The 26,250-nt window shown below is 44.4% G+C and overlaps 1 protein-coding gene across 2 annotated transcripts in view; it reads right to left on the bottom strand.

Annotated features, from left to right (window-relative positions):
• Nucleotides 1–955: 955 nt before the first annotated feature.
• Nucleotides 956–26,250, bottom strand: part of RAB27B (RAB27B, member RAS oncogene family) — a 359,570-nt gene continuing 334,275 nt past the window's right edge. For both annotated transcript variants that reach the window (XM_082244122.1, XM_082244123.1), the window contains 5 exons: nt 23,638–23,809; nt 19,495–19,580; nt 16,734–16,837; nt 12,781–12,904; nt 956–1,659 (listed from right to left, as the gene is read on the bottom strand). In XM_082244122.1, coding sequence (XP_082100248.1) covers nt 1,473–1,659; nt 12,781–12,904; nt 16,734–16,837; nt 19,495–19,580; nt 23,638–23,790 — 654 coding nt within the window. In that variant the 5' untranslated portion in view covers nt 23,791–23,809 and the 3' untranslated portion in view covers nt 956–1,472. The remainder of the gene's footprint in view (nt 1,660–12,780; nt 12,905–16,733; nt 16,838–19,494; nt 19,581–23,637; nt 23,810–26,250) is intronic.

The raw sequence follows: 26,250 nt of genomic DNA, 5'->3' as shown, positions 1-26,250 counted from the left end.
GAGCTCGGTTAAGGAGATCTCTAAGGGCAGGTTCACAGTTTTCGCCGCATTCAATTCGCATGACATGGGAGTGTCACCGGCTCTCAGTGGAGCTGGTTCATACATGTCTGGGGTGGTCACAGTGCAGATTCCAAAAGGGCTCTGTAGGTTTTTGAGTCCGGTTCAGGTGCAAATTCGGACCTGAATCGCACCGGTGAACAGAAACGCACCGGTTCCCAGACTGGAAACCACGGCCGCACATATGTGAACCTGGCCGGAGAGCTGAATGGATGGAAGGGACACACCCCCCTTCACACAGGAACATTGCGGGGGCTGTCAATCACAGGCTGTGCGCTGGAGATATCTCCCCTGTCCTTTTTTTTCGCTAGGTGTCAGGAAAACTTGTAAGAATTGTCATGACAGCAGAGGAAAGGTGCAGCAGACAGAAATGACACTTAGTGCTCTGGATTGTGACAAGTACACACTATAGAGGGTTTTGCTTTGTTCATATTTCATGTCTGAGGTTTACAACCATTGTAAGGTATTTATGTTAGTCCTATGTAAAGATAACTATAATAATTCTTACATGAGCACGTCTGACTAAATGATGATTTTGTTTTTCTTTTTTATACCTGCCTGGAGTTAAACTTTTAACTTGTTGAAAACTATTTATTGGACCTTTAATTTCTACAATGCTAGTTGAATGGTTGTAATTTCATAGCTTGTCATTTGGTAAAAGAATATTACAAACAATATTGCCTATTGTCTATAAAAAAAATATTTTGTTGCTTGGTTTACAGGCTCCAAAAGCTCAAGCGGGAGCCATTTTAATATAACAATTCTTGCCAGTCTTAATACGGAACCACTGTAAACCCTTCTCTGACCAACATTTAAAACCCAGCCTTTTCTGATCAGAACATAAAATGGTAGTAGCAAAAAAAAAACAAAAAAACATAGGCACCAAGCAAAAAACACATTACTAAAATACTTCAGATTCATTCACAAACATTTAGGAGACACATAAATGCCGTATCGTTCAGATATAAAGAACGGGAGATCCTGAAATGGAAAGAAATGTAAACAGTACAAGGTCGAAAGCCCGTGTTGCACAATTTGTTGGCGTGCTTACAATGCAATTTTTAGTAACTCCATTACCTGATCCAGCCTAAAATCTATGACAGATGATTCTGAACCAAAAAAAAAAAAAAAAAATCCCCTTTTTATACCACAGTCACCCCTTATTTCTGTAAGAAACATATTTTTTGTCTCTCATTTATGCTGCATATAAATATATAAGATTAACACTTTCTTCACAAGAGATGTTGGCGTCTACCATAACAATGGGGAAGAAGGCTCCTGGAGGAGCTGGATATGAAGCTACGAATGGCTGCAGTGTAGAGACTGACCACGAGGGGGCACTGTGGTGGTGTGTCAGCCATTCCACAAGAGTTGTATCGGATAATCAGTCTGTACAGATTCTTTTCTAGGTATATTTAACAGGCACACTTTCTCTCTGCTTTTGTTTCGTCTAATTTTCCAGAGTTTCCTCCGTTCACCGCATCTGGGACTTGGGTCTTATCTACGCATTGCTCCATCCGTTTCATGATCAAGTCCAGCAGGGTTTCTACGGACTTCTCCACGTTCTGTCCAGTCGCAGCGCTCGTTTCAAAATATGGAATGCTGTTATGGAGGAAAAAATAAATAAAACAGACTATTAAAACAATTTACATGGGAAACAAGACTATGCAGGCTTACTTCACGAGAACTTAAATATGAATTATAGGGATTTATGTAGCGCCGACAAGTACACATACATATATACCAGTCCCTGGCCCCAGCGAGCTTACAATCTAAGGTGCATATCTCACATGCATACATATACTAGAGCCAATTAACCTACCAGCATGTCCTTGGGGTGAGGGAGGAGACCAGAGTGCCCGGAGGAATCCCACGCAAAGAACACACGCATACTTCATGCATTGTCCTGGCTGCTACTCGATAAAAAATTTTTTTTTATCGATGGAGCTTATGGTCAAAGCTAAAAGGTCCCCATAGCAGTTGCTGCAATTTATAACAACACTGCTATAACCTGGCTCTAGTGAGGAGCTGAATGTTCCTGGGTTTGACAAACTGTATTGAAGTTCCAAATCCCATCTAAAATAATGGGAGATGAATCATAGGACTCAGTAGTGGCCATTTCCTAGGTAAGGGATTGTCAAATAAATGGTATGGAGGCCTGGCATTGTCATGGGTAATGTACCAAACCAAAAAAAAATGGATTTTTGTAAAATCTTACCGTAAAATCCTTTTCACTTAGCTCATTGACAGACGTAGTCCTCGGTGATACACCACCTTCGGGTTATGTTGCCTCCACAGGAGCAGGACTAGACAGGAAATTAAAAAGCTCTGGCCACACCCTAGGGGCAGTCCCAGAGGGTATATCCTCTCTCTCTCTGCCTCAGCAAATCAGTTATGTGAAAAAGCAGTCCTTAGAGATTTTAACCCAACTCAAAAAACAGAGGGGCGGGGACTACGTCTGTCAATGAGCTAAGAGAAAAGGATTTTACGGTAAGATTTTACAAAAATCCATTTTTCTCTAGCGCTCATTGACAGACGTAGTCCTCGGTGATACACCACCTTCGGGACGTCCCAGAGCAGTATCACAACTGAGGGGTGGGAAAATTAAATCAAATCCCAATCTAGAAGGCCCAACCGGTGCCAACTAGAAGTTTACAATGCTCATCCTTAATGATGAGACTCAACAAAAAAGAGAAAAAATTTTTTTTTTTTTTTTTTTTTTTTTTCAAACAGAAAAAAACCCTCGAGGTAGACCACCGGTCTCCTCAAATTGCGGCCTGCAAAACCTTGCGGCCAAATGAGGCTTCCGCCGATGCCGTCACATCAATTTTATAGAATTTTGTAAAGGTATGTACCGACGACCAAGTGGCCGCCTTACATACCTGGACCACTGACGCCTGATGGCGAAAGGCCCAGGAAGTACTGAGCGCTCGAGTGGAGTGCGCCCTAACAGGGAACGGAGGACTCTGACCCTTAATAGAATAAGCCTGTACCACCGTTTGTCTAATCCATTTGGCAATGGTCGCGGCAGATGCAGGCAAACCCTTTCTGGGGCCATCCGTGATCACAAAAAGTGAATCCGTCTTACGGAAAGATTCCGTAGCTTTCAGGTATACCCTGATTGCCCGAACCACATCTAAGGAATGCAACGCATGTTCCCGATGATGCTTGGGCTGAGGACACAAGGAAGGTAGTACAATATCTTCATTCAGATGAAAATCTGAAACCACCTTAGGAAGAAAAGATGGCTTAGGATGAAGTACTACCTTATCCCTATGAATCACTAGGTATGGGGACTGGCATGATAATGCAGCCAGTTCTGACACCCTGCGAGCAGAAGTAATAGCCACCAAGAAGGCCACCTTCTGGGATAAAGTAAGCAAGGGAATCTCCCTGATGTTTTCAAAGGGAGGTTTCTGTAGAACCGACAAAACCAAATTAAGATCCCAGGGCGGTAAGGGCGCGCGGACTGGAGGAGGCAGGTGCCGCACCCCCTGGATGAAATTCCGCACCAAGGATTTGGTAGCTAAAGGCTTCTGAAAGAAGATTGCTAATGCTGAAACTTGACCCTTGATGGTGCTCAAGGCTAGCTTCTGCTCAACCCCTTGTTGCAAAAAGGCCAATATTCGAGACACCGAATAGGTACGTGGAGGAAATCCTAAAGATTCGCACCACGCAATATAAGTCTTCCATGTGTGATAATAGACTTTGCTGGAAGTCGCTTTCCTTGCTTTAATAAGGGTAGGAATGACTGAAGTAGACAAACCTCTGTCCTTCAGTACTTGGGTCTCAATGGCCAGGCCATTAAACCCAGCGACTGTAAAGCACGATGGTAAATTGGTCCTTGAGACCACAGACACTCCCTGAGACGAAGTTCCCACGGAACGTCTGCGACTAACATGTCCAAGTCGGCCAGGCCGGCTTGAGGAGGCCAGCCTAGAATTTCTAGGACCACTGGCGCTGATTGGATCTGAACCAGGCGTCCCTAGAGCTATCTGGCCCCGACCATCCGAGAAAGTCTGGTCGTTTTCTGTTCCCACACATTTATCAGATACCTGATAGTTATCAGGAAAGGTGATCTTTTCTGGTTGAACCTCAGGGACCGAAGTCACCCGACTAGAGGCTACTTGGCCTATCTGGTCAACCAGATCCGATTCCTGTGAGGTATCGGGACTAATCTTAGGAAAAGGTAAAGGAAAAGATCTATTCAGGGAACGGTAACTACCGCTTCCTGTAGTACTTAAATGTTGGAAGGGAAGAATCGCACCGGTAGTAGTGGTTGATGCTCGATCTAATGTCCTGAATACCGGTGAAAACGTCCCCCCACCCTGAAACCGGGTGGGGGCGCACCTTCAGGCTGTGTACTCCTTTGCTTCGGGTTTGGCTGGGTTGGTCCTTTGCTTGTCCGACCAGCCCTTCTTGAACCCTCCTGGAGGAGTCTTGCCTTTCCCGCTAGTACCAGCCGGGCGCCCTTTATGGGCGGTAAAGAAAGGTCCTCGCTTGTTGCGAGGTCCCTTAGCTTTAGCAGCCTGTGGCAAAAAAGTGCTCTTGCCCCCAGTGGCATCCTTAATGATTTCATCTAGGTTGGCCCCAAATAGACGATTCCCCTGAAAAGGGAGATTGGTCAAGGTCTTTTTGGAACCTAGGTCAGCTGACCAGCATTTTAACCACAGCACACGTCTGAGGATCACCGCTAATTTAGATGCATGCCCTAATAAGGGAGTAGTGTCCAAGGCTGCGTCACAGATAAACTGTAGCCCTTGTATAATCTGTTCCATCAAATCAGATGTCTCCTGGGGAATATCTTTTCCCCTAAGATCTTGGCGTACCATTTTCGCCCATTCCGTAAGTGTCTGGGAAACTAGACCAATAACAATTACTGGTCTAAATGCTGACCCTATCAGAGAGAAGATGGTGCAGGACTCTGCTTCTATCTTTCGATCCACCGGATCCTTAAAGGACGAAGTGTCCTCCACTGGAATAACCGTGGCTTTATTCAGCCTGGAAATAGGCGGATCCACGACTGGTGGTACCGTCCATTTCTTAATGATGGATTCCTCAAACGGATAGCGTCTAGCAATACGCTTGGAAATAGTAAAGGTACGTTTAGAATGCTCCCATTCTCCTTTATTCTGATTACCAAAACATTTAGGTACAGGAAAAGCCTTTGCCGTCTTGATGGGCTTATTAGTACCAAAAGGCATCTCTGTTTCAGTTGCCTCTGCCGGTAAAGCCTCAAGTTTTAAAGGTTTCCTGCACTGCCACAACTAGTGCGTCCACCAATGCTTCTTCCTGAATTATAGCAGGAGAAGAAGCGTCCTCCTCACTGTCTGAGGGGGCTTTACCTGGGATAACAGCCCTTGCAGAGGAACCTGCAACTGCCGTGACCATCTCTGAATCTGAGTCAGAGGTGTCAGATGGTATAGGGGTAGGCGGGGGTCGCTTCCTTGACCCCCGTCCCTGACAGGCCGCCTCCACCCGAGCCACCATAGACTCCAAAATTGCTGTAAATGACTCTATACTCTGTGCACCGGCGGGTCCCGTGGCCCCCTCGAGGGAAACAGGTGGGGGAATATGTGTGGCCGGGTCCATGATAATTCCAGTCACTTCCTGGATAATATAATTCAAAAGTAAGAAAAAACCTTTTTTTTTTTTTTTTTTTTTTGACCCCCAGCGCCACAAAAAGCCCCTTAGTGTTACCTGCTAGGGATCCCTATCGATAGAGAGAGAGAGAGATAGACCCCCAGGCTCACCACTTGATGCTCAGAGTTTAACTGCAACAGGTTACAGCGCTGTCTTGACAAACAGGAAGTCTTTTGGCTGGCTGCCCAGGAAGAAAGGAGGCGGCTCCGCCCCTCTGCACGCCTTCCGGCGCCTCCCCCAAGCTCCACGAGGTGTTTGGATCACCTCAAACATGGCCGCCCCCATGCTGGAGACACGAGGCTACGCCAAAATGGCGGCTCGTGCGATCCAGCAAAAAAAATGGCGGCGGCCTGTACTGAATAGCGGTGTGCTGTAGGGCACACAACACTCTCTCTGCATGGGGATATGGCGTGGTTGGCAGTACCGGCCCTGGCGGACCGCATGGCCGTTCGGGAGGCCTGCTAATAGCTGGAGATCTGATTTGGAAGGCAGTCTACATGTCCGTGGCTTCTGACTGGTAGGTAGCTTATACTTAACCCATAAGATTCCCAGAATGCCACAGATTACATCTTTTAAACATGTATACAATTAGATTGTTAGCTCCCAGACCAAGCCTCCTGGCTTTTTGCACACATAAAATCACACTCAAAGTAGGAGGATCTGTGTCATTTATAGGATAGAAAGGGACTCTTTCTTACCATACAGAGAGGGGCCCGCGTTCACCACAAAACCCGTCAGGGAAAAAGGGGGAACATACTACTCACCATACCGGAACCAGGCGGGCACCAACTCCTGACAGTACCCCTCTCCACCGGGGCGGGAGGGCTGTCGACCGATACGGACGCCGTGACTCATGGTCTTTGGCGTTTCAGCGAGACGTTTAACTCGCGGGTTCAGTCCTTTAATGGGACTTTGTCGCGGCCGACCCAGCGCGGAGCTATGGCCTGCACGCGCTCGTAGGCTGAACTGGGGTGACCACCGGATCTCAACATCCAGCCCGTCGCCCAGTTCAGCTTTCTTGCTTGAAGATCTCACAGGAACACTGGAGAAAAAAAGCTGTCTAAAAAATCCTTTAAGAAAAAAATTCTTGCCAGGACCTAAGATCCCAGCAAGGTATCTAGGTCCTTACTCCTAACTAGACAGAAAATAACTGATTTGCTGAGGCAGAGAGAGAGAGGATATACCCTCTGGGACTGCCCCTAGGGTGTGGCCAGAGCTTTTTAATTTCCTGTCTAGTCCTGCTCCTGTGGAGGCAACATAACCCGAAGGTGGTGTATCACCGAGGACTACGTCTGTCAATGAGCGCTAGAGAAAAAAAGTTTTAAAAAGTTCTGTTTGGGGGGGGGGGGGGGGGGGTAGCAACTTTGCTGTCACTTCTGATGACAGGTGATGCCAACTTCAAGCAATCACAGGTGACAGGGAGGGAAGGGGGGCTGCAGTCACACCTGTGCAGGTTCCCCTATCAAAGTGTGTAGAGGGGGTGTTTCCATTCCCTCCACTCAGGTCTCAGATTACACTCTATGCCAGTGATAGCCAACCTTAGCATCCCAGATGTTTTGGAACTACATTTCCCATGATGCTCAACTAAATCACAGAGTGCATGAGCCTCATGGCAAATATAGTTCCAAAACATCTGGGTGCCAAGGTTCACCATCACTGCTCTATGCTGTGCAGTGTGTGACATCACATCCAGCCCCCCTTGTCACTGAAAGCTGAGAAATGCTATGTAAAATGTACATTTTGAATGGATTAACAGGAGAGAGAGAGCGGCAGATAAACAGGTACAACTTATATAGGAGGATCTGTTTCATCTCTGTGTATCACCCAAGGCCAGTCACTACACTGGGTATATGTACAGGTTTACAACCACTTTAAGTAGCAGTACTACTATAAATCATGTGTTAGGCCTTATACTTTGACAAGATTAGTAAAGTTATTCCAGTACAAAAAAATTAACTACACTAAGGGTAAAAAAAAAACTGGTATTGAGTCCTTCTCCACTATAAATTAGTACAAGTACAATGGTTCATCCATCTGGATTGGAATCTAAATAGGATCATATAAACGGCGGCGTGTTTTGTATGGTCCCTCAAGGGAATGGAGGAGTGCGATGGAGCCTCCTAATAATATATCACATCTTCCTCTGTCATATATAACAGGACCGGAAGATTCTTGGCACATGGTGACATTGTTATGCTGTGCATGATGTCATTGTATTGCTCTCGCTAGATGCCGGCCGGGGCTGACTGGCAATGTTTGGCCCAGGGGGCAAGTAAAAACCAGAGGCCCATGGTGCAGCACCTCAGCCCCCCTCCCACTCTTCTCCCTCCCGGCCTCCTCCTGACCCCGATTCCAGGCTGAAGCTCTGCTCCAGGTACTCTCTACTCACAGGCCGAAACCGGGTTCCTGCAGGGCGTGGTTGGGGGGGAGCTGGGACAGCTCGGTTGGGGCTCCAGTGGGGCATGGAACCGGCCTCTGCTCAGACAGTTTACACCATCCATGCAGGGACTGTGCTCTGTCCTTTTCTTTAACCCGCACTCAGTAGGTCAGCGGCAAGGACTTTTTACTTTATTTTTACCAGGAATCCTTTAGGTATGTCTGTGGCAGAAACCATGCAGCCTTTTTACAGGGCATCAGAGCAGCCCAGGGGGGCAATTTGCACATGTCAGGACGGTGTTTCCTCCCTGTTCCCATTTATGATGCCCAGACTGAAAGATTAGCTAGCCTCTAATGCAGCTAGCATGATAACATTGAAACTGATCAAGCCTTATATGACCCACCCAAGGCTCTTTTCACTTGGTTGGCTCCTTATGCCTTTATCATACAAGGACTGATAAGTACTGTATATTTAATTTGTTTTTCTGTGGCAGTTAAGCGTATTTCGAATGGTTTGCACAAAAGTTATCTCGTCTACAAACTAGGGGAAAGATTTATGTCATTTTTGTTAATTTTTTACTAGTAATGGCGGCGATCTGCGATTTTTAGTGGGACTGCGACATTGTGGAAGGCAGATCGGACCCCTAACTGATATTTTTGACACTTTTGGGGGGACCAGTGACATTACTACAGTAATCAGTGCTAGAAATATGCACTGTTACTGTAAAAATGACACTGGCAGGGAAGGGGTTAACCCAGGGGTGATCAAAGGGTTAAGTGTGAGCTTAGGGGTGTTTTCTAACTGTAAGGGGGAGGGACTTGTGAAATCAACATAGAGACCTATATAGGAGGATCACAGGTGCTCTGTGATCATTTCAGAGAGAAATCTGAGATCATTTCAGAGAGTTTACAACTGCAGACCGTCCTCTCTCAGCGGGGAGCGATCGTGGGTGCCCGGCGGCGATCACGGCTGCCGGTCCCGTGGATCGGCATCCCCGCTGTCTAGTGGGGGCAGGCTCGTGCACCCCCAGGACTGCTCCCTATCTACGACGGGTGGTCGGAAAGCAGTAAAAAAAAAAAAACATCCAATTAAAACAAATTTCTTCATAAAATTACGCCAAAATGTATGCGGTTACGGGTCTGTGGTTAAACAAAAAAAAAAAATCATAAGTAGTGTATATAATTGGTCAATGTGAAAGTTATAGCCTCTACAAACTATGGTATATATACTGGAATGTACACAGCGTTTAACGCAGCTCTGATTTTGACTGCCTATCACATTTATAGTGTGACTGTGATAGTGTGGCGGCCAATCAGGGACTGGCGCTGACACTGGCTGGGAAGGACACTAATACAGTGATCAGTAATATTACAGCATACTGCCACTATACTAATGACGCTGGCTGGGTGACAGGTCTACATGCAGGGCACCAGACGCATGGATTCCAATGGGTTTTTTTTTTTTAAGCACGTGATTAGAGCCAGAGGCTTTAATAGGCTTCAAAAAAGGGTGGGCTCGGGGCACAGAGCACTGCGTCCTGAGCCCACCCAGTTGTGTGACAATAGGGAATGAATATTAGCTATTGTCACACGGATCCTCCTCTTGGCCAATCAGGAAGCGGGTCCCTAGACCTGGTTCCAGATTGACCGAAAGAAGAAGCCATGCCAGTGGCCAAGGAGGAGGGAGGAGGGAGGAAAGGCAGGAGACTGAGAGGGAAGCCGCCACCGCTGCTGCCTGCCTGCCCTTCACATGTCCAGGGTGAGTGAGCCGGTGACCTGGGGTGGGGGGGATGTGTATGGTGTGGTCCGGCCCATGGAGCACCAGCCGCCACTGGTTAAGCCGCCACCAGCCGCCGTTGCAGCTCTGAATGGTAAGTGAAACCAGAGAGAAGAACCAGACAGATCTGGCTTGTGTGTTTACTAACACACAAAGATCTGTGCTGTGATTGGCCACAGCAATCAGCAGATTCACAGCCAAAATCATTGGCTGTGAGTCTGCTGATGAACTCGTGCGGTGTCCAATCACAGAGGGGAAGGCAAGTCTGTAAATGCAGAAGTTCAGCATGATGTACGGATATGTTGCTGAGCCAGGGGGAACCGCCTGCCAACAGTAAATATACTGTTGGAAATCAGCGTTAAAAATGAATTAAGGAAAAAACATTTAGACATTAGTACCACTTTCCAATGAGCGAGTCCCAAAGAGCCCTTCCTCCAGTCATTATCAATGAAAGATTTGCTAAAACGTGTGATCTGGTTACCAGGAACATAATGGGTGCTCCATGCCATTAGAAACTGAGAATCATTCTAAAGGCCTGTACACACGATAAGAATATCAGAAGAAAAATGTTGTATAAGGTACAATCGGCCGATCATCGGATTGTTCGGATAGTGCTTTCGACAGCTGGTTAGGACTTTTCAGACAAAACCTGAAGGTGCAGGCTAGAAAATGTTTGTCATAGGTGAACACAACGTCCAATTTTTGAATAACCTCTAACCCTCCGGAAGATTTACCCCCGTCATGACCAGACCTATTTTTGGGATAAGGCACTGCATTACTTTGACAATTGCGGGGTCGTGCGACGCTGTACCTAAGCAAAATATATGTCCTTTTTCCCACAAATTGAGATTTTTTTTGGTGGTATTTGATCTTCTCTGCGGTTTTTATTTTTTTGTGCTATAAACAAAAAAACGACCTACAGTTTTGAAAAATACAATTTTTTACTTTCTGCTATAAAACATCCAATAAAAAAAATTTAAAAAATCTAATTTCTTCATCAATTTAGGCCAATTTGTATTCTGCTACATATTTTTGGTAAAAAAAAAAATCCCAATAAGCCTATATTGATTGGTTTGTGCAAAAGTTATAGCGTCTACAAACTTTGGGATATTTTTATTTTACTAGTAATGGCAGCCATAAGCAACTTCTAGCAGGACTGCGATATTGCGGCGGGCAGTCGAACACTAACTGCCACTTTTGACACTTTTTGGGGACTGTCACTTTACTAATGACACTGGCTGGGAAGGGGTTAACATCAGGGGCGATCAAAGGGTTAAATGTGTGCCTGACCAGTGCTTTACTTCTGTGGGGGAGGTGCTTTTACTAGTGGAAGGCATGGAGCAGTACCCCTGCTTAGCAGAGACACAGGATCCATGCCTTCTGTATTGACAGAATGGTGAAATGCTTGTGAAACGAAGCATCAGCGGGTGCCGGAGGACATCGAGTGCGCCGTACCTGCTGATCAGCTCCCGCTGTGTCTAATCACAGCAGGAGAGGGCCGCAGGCGGTGCGCACCCCAGACCTGTAAATGCAGGATGTAGGTATGTGATCCTGCGCAGCAGAGCCACCTTGTCGCCGTATATATACAGTCAGCAAACGGTTAACTAGTTCAGTTTTCGTCTGAAAAAAAATCGTAAGGGCAATACTACGCATGCTCGGAAACAAAAGAACAACGCATTATATCAATTCCGAAGGTGTATTCCCTTGTACGAGAATTTTCGTAAGTTGAGTAACCTCCTCATTTTCGATAGGAGACTAGCATGCAAACAAAAAAAAAATGATTATTCATATTGAAAATCATGTGTACCCGACTTTAGATAGATCCTGTTTTGCAGACCTGCAGTTACTGTATATACTCAGTAGGTACAGTATTGGTGGTGTTTTTTTTTTTTATATTTAGGAAAATGGCCACTAGATGGAGCTGATAATCCAAGGAAATCACTGTATTCGGCAAAAAACAAACAGAATTAAACGAGGATGGAACATGTGCAATATAGTATTTCTCCCATTTTAAGGAGAATAAGTCAAACCAGAACCATTATTTCACATGTGGATGGAAACTGCTCACTGGTTTCTTCTATCCACCAGGGACAGCAGCTGCACCCCTTTGAGAATGGACTATCCCATTAAATCTGGATACACACTATACAACTTTTGCTGTTTAATTTCCTTTAGATTTGACTTTAAACTATGTATTGCAAGGGCCTGCCTGATTACATACAAATGGAAAGTGTTTGGGTTTGACCTCATATTATATGTTTTTGGTAAATCTAAAGAAAAAAATCTAAAGAAAATTGTATAGTGTGTATCCTGCCCAGGGCCGCTGATAAGGCAGTGCATCCAGCCCTCCTGTACTGGGCCTGGGCCCGGGCCCCATCAGTTCAAAAGGGGGGTCCAGGCACCTGCTGAGCAGGAGGTCTGGCTGTACTGTCTTATTGCAGACACCAAATCTCTTCGGTCTCCCCCTGCAGTGCTTCCAGCTTCTCCTCTTCTCCCTCACTCTGTCTGCACTGCAAGGGTATTAGTTCTAGCACACCGTCTGGGGGAGGGCCTGTCAGGTAGGCTGCATCGGGACCTGTGATTTCTAGGGCTACATTCACACCTGAGCGTATCGCTTTCAGACTTTTTTTGGGTGTTTTTCAGGCGTTTTTTGCAGGTGTTTGGAGGCAGGCATTGACATCTAACAAAAACGCTTGTAATCTGCCAAAAAAAGAAGCTCATGTACTTTTTTGAGCTTCGGGCATTTTGCTTCAGGAGACAAAATGCTCATATGTGATCAGGGGCCATTGAAATGAATGGAATTTTGCTTGTTGGGCGTTTTGAGACTTCAGAGATGAGCGTTTTACGAGCTGAAAAATGCTCAGGTGTGAACAAGGCCTCACAGCAGCCCCGATCCAGCCTAAAACTGGTTTATTCCAATGACTCACCCATATTTATCAGCAAGCTCTTTTGCTTGCCGTTCATTGACTTCTCGTTGGTCTGACAGGTCAGCTTTGTTACCGATTAAGACAATATCTGGATTCTCACAGTAAGCATTTGCTTGCAGCTGACCTGAAAAAAAAAAAAGGATCAAAATGTGCTTGACAACTTGATATTATGTTGATGTAAATGCTAACTGGTTGACATTTCATTTGCAAAGCAAAATGTATTATAAACAATGGTCGTGTTTCTTCGTAATAGAATACTATTTTGACCTTCGTTATCCTTTGTTGCATCTTAGTGCTGCTGATCTATAGCAGCCACTTCCAGTTTACAGTGATGCCTGTATGGGTTTTCTCATGCCCGTGTGACAGGGTGGCAACATAGGAGCACAATTCAGAGACAGTGACAGAGCGTTGTCACTCTAACAAGGAACAAGGACCTCTAAAGCAGGATCATCTGGCATTATTTCAGTGAAAGCTAAAAAAAAAAAAAAATCCCACAAATTTGTTAACGCTTGAATAAGATATCTGGGCTCATTCACACAGGTGGCTTCAGTAAAAGCAGGCAGTTGAGTAGTGGTTTTATTGCTCCCCTGACTATCCACGTAAACAAAATAATGCAGCTGTTTAGGGCTGTATCCATGCCACAGCAAAAGTTAACCACCATGTTGCATTCAGCAGGCAGTACCACTGAACACGACCCATTCAAGTAAATGGGGCTGCAAAATAACTGCCCTACATCGTGTGAATGTGTGAAGAGCCCCTAGTGATTGGGTTTAGGTCTACTTTCAATTCTGTATATAATAAATTACATATATAACATATGTTCAGGTCAATAGAAGGAGAACAGGATGATGTCACAGGAGACCCAAGAAAATGATGAGGATCCCAATCCCAGGACACTCAATGTTTCCAGGATCTCCCTGGAAGGGTGGGGACATCTTCTCCGGTGTTGTAGTTGGCTGTAAAGTAAATACATTTCCTAATCTTTGCTTTCTGCAGTAGGGGTCTCCAAACTTTCTAAAAAAAGGGCCAGTTTACTATCCTTCAGACTTTAGGGGGGCAGGAGTGTGGCCAGTATGAGTAGAAAATGCCCCAACATTGGTGGGAGTAAAAAAAAAAAAAATTACAAAGCGTCTGGGATCAGTAGGAGGAGGAATAATGCCCTATTGTTGGTGTCAGTGGAAGGAGTAGTGACCCATCGTTGCTATCTGTGGAAGGAGTAGTGACACATCGTTGCTATCAGTGGAAGGAGTAGTGACCCATCGCTGCTATCAGTGGAAGGAGTAGTGACCCATCGTTGCTATCAGTGAAAGGAGTAGTGACCCATCGTTGCTATCAGTGGAAGCAGTAGTAACCCATCGTTGCTATCAGTGGAAGGAGTAGTGACCCATCGTTGCTATCAGTGGAAGGAATAGTGACCCATCGTTGCTATCAGTGAAAGGAGTAGTGACCCATCGTTGCTATCAGTGGAAGGAGTAGTGACCCATCGTTGTTATCAGTGGAAGGAGTAGTGACCCATCGTTGCTATCAGTGGAAGGAGTAGTGACCCATCGTTGCTATCAGTGAAAGGAGTAGTGACCCATCGTTGCTATCAGTGGAAGCAGTAGTGACCCATCGTTGCTATCAGTGGAAGCAGTAGTGACCCATCGTTGCTATCAGTGGAAGGAGTAGTGACCCATCGTTGTTATCAGTGGAAGGAGTAGTGACCCATCGTTGCTATCAGTGGAAGGAGTAGTGACCCATCGTTGCTATCAGTGGAAGGAGTAGTGACCCATCGTTGCTATCAGTGGAAGAAGTAGTGACCCATCGTTGCTATCAGTGGAAGGAGTAGTAATCCATTGTTGCTATCAGTGGAAGGAGTAGTGACCCATCATTGCTATAAGTAGAAGGAGTAGTGACCCATCGTTGCTATCAGTGGAAGGAGTAGTGACCCATCGTTGCTATCAGTGGAAGGAGTAGTGACCCATCGTTGCTATCAGTGGAAGGAGTAGTGACCCATCGTTGCTATCAGTGGAAGGAGTAGTGACCCATCGTTGCTATCAGTGGAAGGAGTAGTGACCCATCGTTGGTATCAGTGGAAGGAGTAGTGACCCATCGTTGGTATCAGTGGAAGGGGTAGTGACCCATTGTTGGTATCAGTGGAAGGAGTAGTGACCCACCGTTGGTATCAGTGGAAGGAGTAGTGACCCATCGTTGGTATCAGTGAAAGGAGTAGTGACCCAACGTTGGTGTCAGTGAAAGGAGTAGTGACCCATCGTTGGTATCAGTGGAAGGAGTAGTGACCCATTGTTGGTATCAGTGGAAGGAGTAGTGAGCCATCGTTGGTATCAGTGGAAGAAGTAGTGAGCCATCGTTGGTATCAGTGGAAGGAATAGTGAGCCATCGTTGGTATCAGTGGAAGGAATAGTGATCCATCGTTGGTATCAGTGGAAGGAATAGTGATCCATCGTTGGTATCAATGGAAGAAATAGTGATCCATCGTTGGTATCAGTGGAAAGAATAGTGATCCATCGTTGGTATCAGTGGAAGGAATAGTGATCCATCGTTGGTATCAGTGGAAGGAATAGTGATCCATCGTTGGTATCAGTGGAAGAAATAGTGATCCATCGTTGGTATCAGTTGAAGGAATAGTGATCCATCGTTGGTATCAGTGGAAGGAATAGTGATCCATCGTTGGTGTCAGTGGAAGGAATAGTGCATCTTATCAACGGGAGGAACAGTGCCACAAGGCACAGATGAAGGCAAGATAAGGGCACATCTGGCCCGCGGGCCACACTTTGCTGATCACTGGTCTATGGTTATCACACAGTGATTTTTAAAGGAGAAGGCCATACTCAATAGAGCAAGATCTACTTTAATGTAATTTTAAAAATAATTTAAATGTTTTCACTAAAATACCTGGTGATCCCACTATCCAGGTTCCAGTGATGGAACTCTATCACATGACTTCCAAAGGAGACTACAAGTCTCATTATACAGGCTGGGCCCACAGAGGTCATCATCAGGAAAGCCAACCAGTTATCAGTGGAGTACATCTAGACAGTAGATGGCTGTAAAGTGACTGCAGGAGATCAGAACCACTAAGATAATCTAACATATAGCTAATTCATTCATGTGTAGTAAGCTTTTTACTGAAAGGTCCACTTTATTATTATTATCATACAGGATTTATATAGCGCCAACAGTTTACACAGCGCTTTAAAATGTAGAGGGGGGATAGTACAATTGCAATACAGTTCAATACAGAGGGAATAGGAGGGCCCTGTTCATGGAGATTACAATCCAAAGGGAGGGGATACAAAAGGTCATAGCTGCAGGGGATGATCTGATGGAGGTGACTCGGGGACAGATCTTAGGTGGAGGTGGGGTAGGCTTCCCTGAATAAGTGAGTTTTCAAGGATTGCCTAAAGGCGGACAGGATAGGGGCTGACCAAACATACTGGGGCAAGAAGTTCCAGAGGATGGGAGAGGCTCTGGAGTAGTCCCAGAGGCGAGCATTGGAGGTGCTTACAAGGGAGCTAGAGAACAGGAGGTCATGGGATGAGCGGAGAGGACAATTTGGGAGATATCTGCAGATGAGCTTTGTCATGAAGTTGGGGGGATGTTGTGGATGGCCTTGTATATTGCAGTTAGTATTTTTAATTTTATAAGGTGGGTTAGGGGAAGCCAGTGAATGTATTGGCAGAGAGGGGAAGCAGAAACAGATCGGTTAGTAAGGTGTATAAGTCTGTCAGCAACATTCATATTAGACTGAAGGGGGGATGGCCTGTGTAAAGGTAGGCCAGTGAGAGACTTTGCCACTGCAATATTAAACTTTAGAACGTAAACTCCCAAATTTTACTTCAGACAGGCTCTTTATTTAAAAGGACACATAATTTGCTGTACCATTGCCTTCACCCCAGATTTCTGTAGGTACAATGCCAGCATAGAACTTTGTAAAAAGGTAGAATACTTACTCATCCAATTTCGGACATTGAGAAAACTCTGCTGACTGGTAAGGTCAAACATTAACAGGAAACCCATGGCGTCTCTGAAAAATGCTGTGGTGAGGCTCCGGAACCTGGGGAAGTTAAAGCATGAGCAATTATAAATTGCCTGAAATAGAAAACCCTGAAAATATCACGTCGCCAACTTCTATACACCGACAGACTAATATACACTATATTGTTACACACATATGAACTTTAATGGCATCCCAGTCTTAGTCCGTAGGGTTCAATATTGAGTTGGCCCACCTTTTACAGCTATAACAGCTTCAAATCTTCTGGGAAGGCTGTCCACAAGGTTTAGGAGTGTGCCTATGGGAATGTTTTACCATTCTTCCAGAAGCGCATTTGTGAGGTCAGGTACTGATGTTGGAGAGCAGGTCTGGCTCTCATTCTCCACTCTAATTCATCTCAAAGGTGTTCTATCGGGTTGAGGTCAGGACTCTGTGCAGACCAGTTAAGTTCCTCCACCCAAACTCGCTCATCCAAGTCTTTATGGACCTTGCTTTGTGCACTGGTGCGCAGACATGTTGGAAAAGGAAGGGGCCAACCCTAAACTGTTCCCACAAAGTTGGAAGCATGAAATTGTCCAAAATGTCTTGGTATGTTGACGCCTTAAGAGTTCCCTTTACTGGAACTAAGTGGCCAAGCCTAACCCCTGAAATACATCCCACCACCATAATCGTCCCTCCACCAAATGATTTGGACCAGTGCACAAAGCAAGATCCATAAAGACATGGATGAGTGAGTTTGTGGAGAAACTTGACTGGCCTGCACAGAGCCCTGACCTCAACCCGCTAGAACACCTTTAATATGAATTAGAGTGGAGACTGCGAGCCAGGCCTTCTCGTCCAAAATGAGTGCCTGACCTCACATATGCGCTTCTGGAGGAATGGTCAAACATTCCCATAGACACACTCCTAAACCTTGTGGACAACCTTCCTGGAAGAGCTGAAGCTATTATAGCTGCAAAGGGTGGGCTAACTTAATATTGAACCCTACGGACTAAGACTGGGATGCCATTAAAGTTCATGTGTGTGTAAAGGCAGGCGTCCCAATACTTTTGACAATATAGTGTAATAGAACTAAACAAAGGGGAATTAAAAAAACTAAAGCAATTTTAAATCCAAAATCAATTTTTTTTTTTTTTTATATGCTACAACCTACAGATCCTGTGATGTGTTGGCTGCATTCATTTTCTTTTCTCCTTTATTTTCACCTGGTGATCTGGCCTTTAACACACTTCCTGTCCTAGGGTGTCTACAGTCTAGATGGAGGAATAATAAAGTCACCCTTGGACAGCAGCCTTGTCAGTCTGGGGAGAAGATAATGTTGGATGGGGCAGCCGATTTACTAAAAATGTAAACCTGAACTCCAGGTATACAACAGACAGATTATTTCTTTTTGGGATAAAGGTTTACCATAAACGAATAAAAGCAGACCATCGAAAGCACCCCTGTCAGTGGTAAATGGTTTGTCTCAACCCTCTAACTTCCACTTTTGCTGGACAGCTTGGTCTGTTAAAGGAAGTTTAACGTTTTTGGGGTTGTATTAGATATGTGCAAAGAGAGATCACACAAAACATTTTGTAGATTCTGATAAGAAATGTAAGCCTACTGCGTGATGGTGGAAATTTCATATTTCATATTTCCTCATTAAAGTCTTCTCACATTATCGAAGAAAACCTCCAATATCCTGGTTACCTTAGCTGACTTCATACCAAAGGAATGTCATTACAAACTGATCAATTCCTTAAAAGGTCATGTTGCTTGCAGTTGGGTGACCATTTCCTTACACACAAGTCCTATATACTACAGCTACAACTTGGAATATTCAGTCTCCACCAGGGCGAGCATGTACCTAGGTCAGATCATCTGTGCCATGCCGTATTAAAGCGGGCAGGACTCTATGGCGAAACAGCATCTTTAGTTAGGTATTCTTGTTATATTTTCTAATATTACATTTGTTAGCTGTATCTGTCATTACTTAAATAAATGTTATACTTATAAGTATTTGTGTGATCTCTCTTTACACATATCGAATACAACCCTAAAAACGTAAACTATCACATGACCGTGAGTAAACTTGGTTGATGCATCTGCCAACACCACCCGGCTTGACAATTTTTGATTGAGAAATCGAAGAAACCAGGCAGAAAAAAACTGGATGAACAGTGACTGCATTTAATCAATTTAAAGAAATTGTAAATGCAGAAGGTTTTTTTTAATCCTAATGCATTATATGCATTAAGATAAAAAAAAACCTTCTGTGTGCAGCAGCCCCCTTCAGCCCCCCTAATACTTACCTGAGCCCATCTTTATCCAGTGATGTTGCAGGAGTGTCTCTACTGCCCACGGCTCCCCTCCTCATTGGCTGAGACAGCAGCGTGGCGTGGTGGGCTCCCGCTGCTGTCAAAGTCAATCAGCCAATCAGGAGTGAGAGGGACTGGGCCAGGTCGCAGCTCCTTGTCTGAATGGACACAGGGAGCGGTGACTCAGCTCTGGTGTCCTCGTAGCAAGCTGCTTGCTGTGGGGGCACTCATGAGGAGGGAGGGGCCAGGAGCAAGGAAGTGGGACCCAAGGAAGAGGAGGATCCGGGCTACTCTGTGCAAAACCAACTGCAACAAAGCAGGTAAGTATAACATGTTTGTTATTAAAAAAAACAAGACTTTACAATGACTTTAAGGAACTATTTACCTGTAAATAAAATAATTTGATAATATTTAACTTACCTTTCCTGTCCGGCTGTGTCCCAAAGCTGTAAATGGACCTTGAAGGTTTTTCCGTGCGTGCTGCCTGGACTGGCATTATTATAAACCTGAAGATATATTTCATGTCAGCATTATATTTCAAAGAAATCATCACACACACATATTTCCCTCCACAGCACTAATTCCCTCAGCAGGTAGCTAAAAGGACTTCATTTTGATTTGGTTGCTAAATTTAGAATATAAGTAATGAGGGAATCTGCTGGCTTGTGAATAGTTTGGAGAAGAGGGGGGCAGAGATGTGACCGTAGACTTGTAGCATTCTCATGCAGAGTATCTAGAAAGTACCGATCCCGCTGTACTTCCTCCGGCATGTGAACTAACTGATTTGCAGGAGAAAAGAGTATGCTTGTGTGAACGTAAGGTCTTCCTGAGGAACAAGAATGTTTTTCTGCTGAAAACATGTGAGTTGGACTTTAAACATATAAATGAACAATCAGCGCAGTACTGAAACTATGTGATAGAAAATACAATCCTTGAATGCCGCTAAACATCAACAGTGCTTTCCACCACACTATACATACTCAGAATACAACAATGATCCTCCTAAGAAGCAGAGCCACGAGGTAAGTGAAGGTTGCATGTGTACGAGCAGGGCTAGGACAATTGGTGGACAGGAGGGACAGCTGCACTGGGCGCAATGGTTTATTGCAGGGATGTGGGCGCTCTGACCCTAAGGGAAGGGGGCAGTTTGGCATCTTTGCCTGGGCGCTGGATGGCCTTTTCCCGGCACTGTGTACGAGTTATTGGTAAGTTCCTGTATATCTTGTGAAGTGCTAACCATAGCACTAGGAGTGCTCTTGGAATGTGAGTGTTTTTATTGGCGGTTTTAAAAAAAATTTGGTTTTTATACGGAGAACACTATTTGTCCCATTTTTGGGTTTACATGTTACCTTGCCTGTGAATGTCGAGCGGCTGAAGGAGGGGAGTGTTTAAGTGGAGAGGAGGAAATACTGCCCTGGATGGAACATCATATGCCAGTTTGATCTTGATTATATTGGGGTCCACAGTGGGAGGTGAGCAGATTAAAGCAGTTGTAAAGTCCAGTGTGTGAATTTTACCTACAGGTAAGCCTATACTAAAGCTTACTTGTAGGTAAAATAAAAATTAATATCTCCTAAACAGGCACCATATAGGAGACATTAACAATGGGTGCAGCTGGTGACATCACTGAGGGTCCGGCATACCGCGGAAGCTTCGGCCACTCACACAGCTGGAGCCCGGGAATCCAGAAGGAAGACCGGGGGAAGATGGAAGCCCTGTCAGCTGTGACAGCATGCCTTTGGAAGGCTATGTTCTAAGGCACGTATGCCAAAAACAAGACCTGCGGGCCGAATGCAGCCATCCAGGCTTTGTCATATGGCTCTTACACCCAGTTTTGCAGCTGGAACATGGTTTGAACTCCATTCTGCCACCTCCTGATCTCACCCTCTGCCTCCACTCCCTGTTATCACTTGTAAACACAGAAGCCTCCTGTGTTTACAAGTGACAGCTTTGCCCTTAGCGGCTCCCGGATTGAACAGATTCCTGGACGCACTCACGATAGTGCACAGCGGGGGCAGATCTCCAAAATCTAAGAAAAAGAACGATCTCCTCGCAAATACACAGGTAGCTGAGCCACCTACACAGGGAGGTACTAGAGCCGGGCTAGGTAGGTGAAAGTGATGAAAGGAAGCTTCATAGGGGGGAGGGGGGGCTGTGTTTACAAACATAGTGCACCCCTAAAACCTGAACTGCGTACACAGCACACCCCTGAATGCTGCACCCTGTACATAACACACCCCTAGATCCTGCACTCTGTACGTAATGCCCCCCTGAACCTTGCACTCTGTACATAGCCCACCCCAGATACAACCCGCCCTTTGAGGGCAACCCTAATGCTGATGTGGCCCACGATTAAATAGAGTTTGACACCCCTGTTCTAAGGGAAGTATTTCATAATGTGCTAGTATGCGTTGCATACTCACATTATGCAATTGTCATACAGAGGATTTTTTTTTTCACTGCAGCAGTTTACAACTGCTTTAATTGAGTAGCCGCATGCACAGTGGGAATTTCTGGAGGTTAATCGGCCACTGAGGACACACCAAGGACAGTTCTAGGCGGTTTGATTTATGGATCATGACCCAGCCTTTAAACTGATGAGAACATTTATCCTATTGTCTATGCTTATCGAATCTGATATACTACCCTATATCAATATACATCTTGGACTAAGGCTCTTATAACCCTTAGGGCATATTAAGCTACTAATGTAGTGGAGGCATTTACTTTTGAAATCAGTTTTTGTGTCCCCAAATTTGGAGGAGCGAGCCGACTGTGACCGTGTTGCGGCCCTGGGGGGTCTACGTCTGTTCTATTCTAGCGCTGTGATAACATGCTTGTTATTGCGAACTGTCAAAGCTCCTCAAGAAGCAACCAGGTCGCAAAACATGTAGAGCAAAATTTAGAAGGTCGACAAAGAACAAGTGAAACCTCAGGCTTGGGAGGATATGACGTCAAGGTAATGACGAAACATGTCAAGTTGACACGCACGCTGCCTCACTGTTGAACCTTAGCCGTGGAGTGCACACCGGACGCCGGATCGACCTCCAGGAAGAAAATATTCCTTTTCACCCTGAAGCACTCGGCATACATGATCTATCCGGTAATTAGTGCATTCGGCAGGGACTAACAAATGTTAGCAGCCTATCTAGCTGCATGACGCCTATAGGGCAATGATATTTAGTTTGTTGTATTTTTAATCTAAGTTTTAATAAATGGATATTATATACGAAAATACTACACCATGAGAAGTTCCTTGTTTCTGCTTTAATACCCACCCTGATATATACAGGATACCCTGATACCCGGGAGAGTGGACAAAGAGTGTACCCTGGAACTGGAGAACAGAAACAAGCGATATATGATCCAGGTTGCCATGGGGTAACAGGGATCTACTAAATTTGGTAGGCCTCGACTCCCGCCACCCTTGCAAGAGTGCCTAGGAGATATCCACCATCCTCCCCTGCATGGTTGTGATCATTTCACTTGGACATTATAGGCTGTATATGCACAATGGTTGGACATTGAGTGGATAACCTGAGTGGAAAATTTGCACAGAGCAGAGTTGCACTTTATTGATTTATATATATATATATATATATATATATTGCACACATTTTTTTATATTTAGTGCGTCACTAAGATGTTATGATTTTAAGTTTTTTGGAATATTGCACAGTTATATACCTATGTATAAATATTATATATGTATTGGTATGCATATGAGGGTAACCCCTTTTTCACTGTAGCACTTTAAAATGAACAGGAGATATATATAACACAATTGTTCACGAATGCACTTTATTGTATGGTTGGAATTTTGCGCTGCTAGTATTGAGGATATTTATCTCCAATTTACAGTTACAAGTTGTATTTTTGTGAGATTGTCCTCTGAGGGGGTTATACAAATAGTCCACGACCGACCATTGATTTTATAGAGAATCCTTCATTTAGTGTTATATTGTATACAAATATTTTTAATGTAGACCAAAAAATTGTTATTTTTATACTTATGTGCCTATAAAGTCCATGATTCTTCTTCTAGTTCTCATTATGCACAGTGGAAATAGGGAGGGGGATATGGATGCAGGAGAACATATCAATATGCATTTAAAGCTGTCATTGTGAGTGCTTTTTTGGCAACTTCATGAATATACTCTTTACAGAGAATACAATTTTTATTTTGTGTTTGCATGTACTGTATACTTACCTGTGAGTCCGGAGCCGCTGGAGGAGGAGAATACAGAAGCATGCTGGAGAAGACATCCCCTTGATGTGGATGATATAAGATTTTATGACCTTGATGTTATATTGGGGTCCACATCTGGAGGTGAGTAGAGATATTGCATGGGGTGGCTGGAGACACCGCACAAAATTTTGGAAAGTTCATAGAAATCTTCACATATGTAACACAATGGTGATGGACTTTTGATCATCGGAAGTTTGGACTTTTATTTATTTTTGTTTCTTTTGTTTGCGCTACATCATTGTTGTATTCTGAGTTGGACTTTAAAATTCCCATAATCCCCTACTAGAATTCCAAGAAAATAAAAGGTAACTTACCACTCTCTTTTCCCTGAAGTCAATCCCGACCGTCGTGATAAATTTAGGGTTGAACTTGTTATCTGTGTATCTGTAGAGAAATGTCGTCTTTCCAACACCAGAATCTCCAAGTGCCAGGAGCTTAATCAGGTAATCATAGTCACCATCCGTCATAGTGTCTACTGCCGTGAACCTGTGATACGACAAGAGAGAAGGACTTGTTAATGTTTCCTGCTATACACAGCCAACAGCAATGCCCACCAAGACTTTCCCTCAATGACTACAACAGACGCAATAGGTGGGGAGATAGGAACTGTCATTTAGAACAGTTAAGAGAGCAATACATGGATCGAAATTCAGCCAGTTCATCAGGGACCTCCCAAATTTTGATCCAAGTATGGACAGGCTGGTTGAATGAAAAAAAATGATTAATGTATGGCCAGCTTTAAAGAGCAATTTGGGAGACTATTATGCCCCTCTCATACCAAATAAACCCTGCTCCCAGTACCATTAAAACTTGCCTTCAGACCATTTTTTTTTTCTTTTTTGGACAGAGTTGGGAAGAGTTAAAGCAGAACTTTATCCAAATATAAGATAAAAAGCAACAAGGATAAAATAACAAATCTAGCTTCTGATGTAATGTTTGGCTTCAATCTAAAGGTTTCCCCACAGTACTTTTTTTCAAGCAACCTGATGTCCTCAGTCTGACGGCCAGAATCAGCCAACTTACTGCTTCTGAGCCCAGGTCATTGATGGACCAGGCCCAGGCTGTGACTGGACGGCAAAAAAAGAAGCAGCACATTGATGAGCTCATCGCTCTGTCACTCTGCTTTCTCCTGCTATCAGCATGTGTCTTGTCAGCATATGACCTGATCCTCATGTTTCTACTTCTCCTCCTCTCACACTCCAGCCCTGCTGTACAGGAACTGCAAGAGGCTGAAGCCAGGTCAAATTCAGGCACCTACACTGTGTATACATCCTATACTATGCTATACTATATGTTACATATTCGTGACTGCTTCACTCTATATGCTGTTTTGTATGTTACTTACTGTGGATGCTTTAAACTATATGCTATGCTGTATTTTACTTACCCAGGGTGCTTCATTGTATATGCGGATTTACATTACATTTTCAGGATGATTTACTCTACATGCTGTGTTGTATGTTACACTGGATTATTTACTCTACTGTTCACTCTATATGTTGTATTGTACATTACACACTCAGTGGATGCTTTGCTCTATGGTATATATTGCCTACTCCAGTTGCTTTACTCTATATTTTAAGTTATATGTTGCTTAGTCTAGATGCTTCACTGTATATGCTATATTGTGTGTTACATACTCCTGACCACTGTATTATTGCGCTGTGCTGTGTGAGCAGTACATTACATACTCCTGACCCCTGTATTATGACCGCTGTGCTGTGTGTGCAGTACATTACATACTCCTGACCCCTGTATTATGACCGCTGTGCTGTGTGAGCAGTACATTACATACTCCTGACCCCTGTATTATGACCACTGTGCTGTGTGTGCAGTACATTACATACTCCTGACCCTTGTATTATGACCGCTGTGCTGTGTGAGCAATACATTACATACTCCTGACCCCTGTATTATGACCGCTGTGCTGTGTGTGCAGTACATTACATACTCCTGACCCCTGTATTATGACCGCTGTGCTGTGTGAGCAGTACATTACATACTCCTGACCCCTGTATTATGACCGCTGTGCTGTGTGAGCAGTACATTACATACTCCTGACCCTTGTATTATGACCGCTGTGCTGTGTGAGCAATACATTACATACTCCTGACCACGTCACTCTATATTCTATGTTGCATGTTACATAGTTTTGACTGTTTTACTCTGTGAGTTGTGAGGTACATTGCAGGATTCTGAAGAAAATGTTTATTGTTCCCACAGTTGCTGATTGCTAGTTAGTCCCCATCTCTTTTATGCCCACTTCACACTTGTGCAACTTGTCCTTCGACTTGGGACTGCAATGTAGCAAGACAAGTCGTACCCTATGATTTCCAGTTAGTATCGTTCAGATCTGTGCTACTTTAAATTATTCCCTGCACTACTTTGTTCTGACTTTGAAGCAAATTGAGGTCCATAGACCTCAAGATTACACTGGCATTGCTTCAAGGCGTGACTTTGAGGTCACACAAGTGTGAAAGGGGCCAACATGTAGTTCTTCCTTTAGGTAAGCTCAAACAAAGGGTTACCTCTATGTCTGTGTTCTATGTGCAGAAAAGCATATGTAAGGGAAGAGTTTTATTTTTTAGAAATTATCCTTTGTCCTGAGGTTTATATATGTCTGTGAGAGTCTCGCTTGTGTAATAGTTGAAGCACCCAGCAAGAACATACAGTAAGATGCCAGGAACTGACTCAGACCACTAGGCACCACCTGTAAATAAAATATTGCTTATCGGTGGACCGACCCTTTGCATTCAATGCCAAAGCAATAAAAGCATTGTTTGACCATGGGTGCCCAAAACTTTACACACAACCAATAGCTGATGATGTTCCTTCCTGGTACCCTGGTCTAGAGAATGGAAACAAAATACTGAGTGGATTCTGCAGGATACAGTTAATCTTTCCTCCAATTTCAGACATCCCGGTTT

The sequence above is a fragment of the Pelophylax lessonae genome (genome assembly GCF_965119305.1).
Source record: "Pelophylax lessonae genome assembly, chromosome: 1".
NCBI classification, from domain to species: Eukaryota; Metazoa; Chordata; class Amphibia; order Anura; family Ranidae; genus Pelophylax; species Pelophylax lessonae.
This window is presented reverse-complemented; position numbering and strand designations above follow the sequence as displayed.